This window comes from Cicer arietinum, chromosome 4 (genome assembly GCF_000331145.2).
Source record: "Cicer arietinum cultivar CDC Frontier isolate Library 1 chromosome 4, Cicar.CDCFrontier_v2.0, whole genome shotgun sequence".
NCBI lineage: Eukaryota > Viridiplantae > Streptophyta > Magnoliopsida > Fabales > Fabaceae > Cicer > Cicer arietinum.
The window spans coordinates 61,963,968-61,970,118 of record NC_021163.2 but is presented as its reverse complement, the minus strand read 5'-3'; the positions used below and the strand labels follow the sequence as shown (position 1 = coordinate 61,970,118).

The 6,151-nt window shown below is 26.7% G+C and overlaps 1 protein-coding gene across 1 annotated transcript in view; it reads left to right on the top strand.

Annotated features, from left to right (window-relative positions):
* The window catches only part of LOC101492549 (probable pectin methylesterase CGR2), a 4,440-nt gene extending 3,805 nt beyond the window's left edge, over positions 1 to 635 (top strand). Inside the window, exon 7 of the mRNA XM_073367790.1 lies at positions 157 to 635. Within this exon, the coding sequence (XP_073223891.1) occupies positions 157 to 309 (153 nt within the window). The 3' untranslated portion in view covers positions 310 to 635. The remainder of the gene's footprint in view (positions 1 to 156) is intronic.
* Positions 636 to 6,151: the final 5,516 nt, after the last annotated feature.

Genomic DNA, 6,151 nt, shown 5'->3' with positions numbered 1-6,151 from the left:
TTTACATGAAGAGTAATGTTGTGTTATCTGTGCTTTTATTGTTGGTCCTCTTTTCATGTCTTCAACCTTTTTTGAAGCTGAGGATATTTTCACCGTATAGTCTTCCATTTATTTTAAAGTTTAAGATACGAAGTTAACTGATTCCTCTTGCTTCAGGCCAAGATGAGGAGTTCATCCTGGTGGGTCAAGTTTTTCCTTCAAAATAACTTAGAGGAGAATGAAGCTGTTAATAAGAAGTTTGAGGAGGCTTCAACAAAGAGTTCATATGTTCCACGATGCCAGATATTCCACTTGAAGTCACTCCACTGATTTGTTGCTGCTTCATTGATATAGATATTCCACTATCCATAGTTGCTGTTTCATTTTCTTCTAAAAAATTTCTTCTATAAAAGGTAATTTAATTCATTGATAAGTACTCGCCATAGATGGTGTATCACTTTTGTTGCTGCTTGATATATATTTATTCTTTAAAATACCAATTCCTGGTTACAAAGGACGAATCAATTTGGTATTTAACTTAATTATAAGTTGAATTAGGGGATCTATAATTAAAGTGGCGGTGATTGTTGTACTGAAGCGATATTCCTATTTTTGTTCTTGTGAAATATAAATTAAATATTGTTATTTTTGCTCTACTCCAATGTTGTTGTTAAATGTTGTTGAAATATAATTTATTTTATAATAGCACTTTTTTGCATTGCAACGGAGGAGTATGAAAGTTGTATTTGGTAGAAAATTGTGCCTATAATAATGTTTAAGAAACTTTTTTATAAAATTTTAGTTTAATTGTAGTTTTAGTTTTTATGTTATTAATTTTTAAAATTAATCTTTTTATTTTAAAAATTAATAATTTGTCTTTTTTCAAAAAAAATTAATTAAAAAATAACGATTTGACATACGTTGTTAATCATTATATATCGTTGTATTATATGTCATGTCATTTAAAGCATTTTTACGTCATTAATTTTTAGTTAAAAAAATCAAAGAGATACTAGAACTGTCGACTTTTTAAGATAAAATGACTAATTTTATGAATTAGTTTAAATAGGAGGACTAAAATTATAATTAAACATAAAATCTAAAATATAAGGATCGAATAATCGTTACTCAAAATAATCTTTGAATTTTATGAATTAATAAATATATTTTTGACATTATAATTAAATATGTGGCTTATCTACGTTGATTTGACATTAATGTCATCTTTTTGGAGATAAATATGCCGATCAAATTTTGTTAGCCAAAAGATAAATTTGTGAGTAATTGTAATTGTGCATGAAAAAATTAGTCCATAAAAGATATAAATTTCATTAGAAAATTAGTTTATATTTAATAAGATCAACCATAAATTATCAAATATTTAATTAGCATGTCATATTAGAATCACTAACGATAATAGTTAGATATAGAAAATCTCGATTACTATTTTACAATTTCATAAATATGTTTGTTAATTTACAAATTTCAATGATTAATACTTACAATTTAAAAGATTAATTTATCTATTTACTAAAAATATAAGTCTACATAAGGCAATTTAAATAACATTTAAAAGCGTCGTAATAAATAAAATATAGTTATTATTTATTTCGATAACTAAACTGATCAATAAATCAATTTAAGTTTTAAAAGTTTTATTTGAGTTCAGCCGCGGTTAAAAAATAATATAAAATAAAATACAACATAATTTGGTAGGATAACTTCATTTAAATGTGTCTTAATTTGTAATATATTACAAGTAAAATCTCATAATATTCATTTACAATTACAAAAATAATGTCCATTTACAAATAAAATAATATTTTAATACCTCTCATTTTGTTGTGAACTATTTTGGCATCAATCTCTTATGTTTATATTTATAATTTTATTATTTGCTTTCAAAATAACCACTAAAAAAAACTGAAAGCAATACAAGAAAAAAAAAATCAAATAAAAAGCCCAAAATACTTAAAAAGTAAAAAATTGTTCTTTTTGGACTTTTCTTTATAAAAAAACTGTGTTTTTATTTTTTAAACTACTTCGTAACAGTTAATCACTTAATTCTTTTTAGTGTATTTTGGTTTTAGATTGATTCCCAAAGGTTTTATCTTGGTTTATTATCTAAGTGATTTTGAGAGTTAATAAAATTAAATGATAAACTGATTTTTCGATTCAATTGATTAAACTGAATGGTTGAGTCTGATTTTCCGAACATTAATTTATACATATATCTTTTTAATATCATACACATTTTTTTGTACCCATATTTCTGACCATAAATCAATTTTTTAACTTATGTTTTCCCCACTTCAAACCATATGCTATTTTTATGATTTTTTTTTTTTATTGAAAACAATTAAGACTTTAAGATATTTTGTGTGTGTTGAATATAAGACTTGAAGACATTAGTAATTAAGAAAGTAAGTAAAATAGTATAGTAAGTATTTTTGCCGACAAAATGTTATATCATACACTCATTCCATGTCTCACAACTGACTCGCATTCACATTCATTACACCGACATCAGAAATCCAAAGACAAAATGAAGAATAAAATGTGCTGGTTTTGTTGACCAACCACTCACATTATTTATTATTATGATGGATTGAATTCACAACTAATAAATACGAGTGTATTTGAATGAAGAAATTCTTTTAGGAAATATAATATTTTAAGAAAATTTAAATTATTTTGTTTAGATAGTAAATTTTGAAAATCTTTAAAATAAAAAATTTGTTTAGTATTTTATTAAAATAAAATTTTAATAATTTTAAATACTATTTAAAATTTAATTTTTTTTGTTATTTTATAAATTGATCTTTAAAAATGTTCAAATTTAGCAACTTTTTTCTTAAAAATTTGCAAAATAGTCCTCAATTTTTTCAAAAAATCAGTTTTCGTCTAATTTAATTTTTATTTTTGCCACAAAAAATTTAAAATTTAAAAAATAGCCTATTTGTCAAAGAATAATTTCTTTATCCAACAAATTTTTTTATTGAAATATTTGAATTATCTAAAATTTTAATTTCTCTAAAATTTATAATTATCATATGCAACCACACTCTTAGGTGATTTGCAAATTCCCCTTTTATCCTTATAAACCTTTAATTTAAATATGCTTAGTTAGTAATGTACTGAAAATTCAAGTTTTAGGTTTTCTAAAACATAATTTTTTGTAAAATTTAAATTTAAGTTTTTTTTTTAAAGTTACGTTTGGAAAAATTATAAAAAGATCAAATTTTGACTTAGCTTATTTAAAAAAAAAAAAACTTAAATCCTAAATTTTGTATTCTTGTTTTCAAGTTTGAAAAATATTACTTCAGTTAATTGACATTTTATCTATTTCCCAAAAATCAAATTGTGAATTTCCTAACAAATCATAAAAAATTAAAAAAATATTTTTAAAATAAACAGAGTAAAATAGATTTTATTTTAAAATATAGGGTAGGGGATTAGGTGTGGGGTTATAAGAGTTATTTGTCTTATGATTAAGGCGTGTTATGAAAGAGTTCTAAACGAACAAGAAAGCCCACCCGGTCCAATCCTTCCAACATTGGTGGGCCCATTATGGCCCGCATCAAGCAACCTGAACGTATATTGAGCCCACCACACACCCAACAAGTCGGCACCAGAATTTTGAAAAAAAAAATTGTTTTTTAAAATGAAAGATTAGTAAAACAAATAAACAAATTATCATAAAAAATTATAATTGGTCATATATATAAATAATATTAATTATTAATTTAATTTTATTAATTAATATTGTTTATTTTATTTTAAAAATGAGATTTAAAAAATGAGATATTCATTTTAGACGTTTGAAAAATAGTCAACAGTCATTACAATATGATTATCAGCCAAATGGCATCATCATGGAACATGATCGCGTATCGTGCGTCATGCGCCGCGATGCAGCGTATCAGAAAAGCATTCGTGGCCAGTTAGGGCGGTTACGATTACCCATTTGTGGTTGGCGCTTTGGTGTGTGCCACGTGGAGGATCCGTTCCTCCCGCTGTTTTCTTTCTTTCCAAAAAATCAAAATCAATCAATTACCAAACCTTATGCATATGCATATGAATATGAATTATTATTTTTATATTATGCTTTGAATGAATTATTATTAATATTCTATAAAGTGGCTTTTTCTGTGGTTAATGATTACTTATACGTCGCCATAAACTATTTGTGTGTTCGTTGGCTACTGATAATTGCTGCGATTCCCTATTTGTTTTTTTATTCAGATTTTCGGTGAAGTGAGAAAAGAATAGTGGCGAGGAAAAAGCAATAAAAGAAAAAAAAAATCTAAAACTTAGGGTTCCGATTTTCGTTTGTTACAGTTGAATCAATTTTCAATTTATATGCACAAACGCACGTTCTTGTGAAGTAGAAGCAACGTGTGCAACGTTCTGTGTGAATTTTAACTTTTAAGCCTCACTTTCTTCGTTTGCTTTTTCGTTCAGCATTTTCTTATTCGCTTCTTCAACTACTTTTCTGGCTCTGACTTTCATCGACGAATTGTTCAACCGTGTGCTGGTACATTTTGCTTTCTCGTTCTCTTCTTCTCTTCTTCGGTATTTAGATTTGATTATTGCTTCCTTTCATAATTGTTTTGATTTCGTCTGTTTTATAATTTTCATTTTCATTCATTCAGTTGATAGTTTCTTATGGAATTTTGTTGTGATCATTCTCTTTATTTGAGTTTTTTAATTTAATTTTTTGGCGTTTGGTTTAACTTGTTACGAACACCAATACTACTACACGATAGCGATAATAAATTTGAGAAAATTAATTAATTAAATATAATTAAAGCGTCGTTATATAGGCTATCGGAAGGAAATGATTGATTATACGATTTGTGCTGTGTTAGTTTGAATCTATTTCGGTTATGTGTGTGAATCGTTTCTTGTTTAGAGAGATAAGTATAGAATTCCAATTGTGTTCAATTTTACTGGTTACTGTAGTGTGATAATGATTTACTGAACTGCTTTTTAGTTATGTGCAATTTACAGCATGGAAACTGAGTAGGGGTTTGTAAATTTAATATTTGATTTTTTTGTATAATTTTGAGTGTGTTTGGAAACAGGTATCGTGTGAATTGATTTTATTTATTGTTTTAAATTTAGTATTGACTTTTTCCTCCTTTGTCAAATCATGTACTCACTGTAAGGATGATAAAAAAGTTACTAATATTAAATCAATTTGGTTGATCTTTAATGTGTTTTGAGTATGGTATTTGATTTGTAATTCAATTCAAGTAATGAAGTCTCTCTTTTTCGAATGAGCTCCTAACATAAAAAATGATTATAAAATCAATTATTAAAATAATATGAATTCCAATTTTCAGTAATTCCAAACACAATGTTAAGTGGGCTATTGCTATTGGTTGGTATCTGTTGGTAAAAGGGGATACGGAATTTATGAAATTTAATGCCAAATGGATTTTCATACTTGTACGAGTTGTCTTATCAAATCATCCATAACTTGCCGCTAAATTGGGTCATGGACTTAGAAAATGGTTGACAATTTAATCTCCGGTTAGTATTATCATTATTTAAAATTTCACTCAAGAACAACAAGTTGCATACTTGAATCTTCCCCTAATGATGAAAATGAAATATTTTTATTGTACAGCGTGTGAGATAAATATTAGATATGTACCTTGGTGACTATGAAACGAGAAAGTAAATGGTTCTTGCTTAGAGTTATTTTAAGCTTAATTTCAATATCTCTCAGCATGTGTCTGTTAGCTTTAACTCTGAAGTTAATTATAATTTTTTTTTTCATTTTAGTTCTTTACATATCTGTTCTGTTTCCCTTTATTTCATGGTGAAAATATCCCTAGTTACGGGTAGACCTTTTGCTACATCTTAACCTAAGGAAAACAATATTTTTCAATGGTGCATTCCTGTACTTGTGTCCAACGAGACCATTTCTTATGGAGGCATTGATTTGATTTTATCTCTTTCAGGTGATGGACATGGTTCAGATTTCTAATGACTTTCTTCATGGGTAATGAGATTTGTCGACTTTCACAGTACAGGGAGCAGGGATGGACATTGCTGCTCTTTTAACGTCTGCTGGAATTAATATTGCTGTGTGTGTGGTGCTATTTTCATTTTATTCTATATTAAGAAAACAGCCTAGCAATGTTAACGTGTACTTTGGACG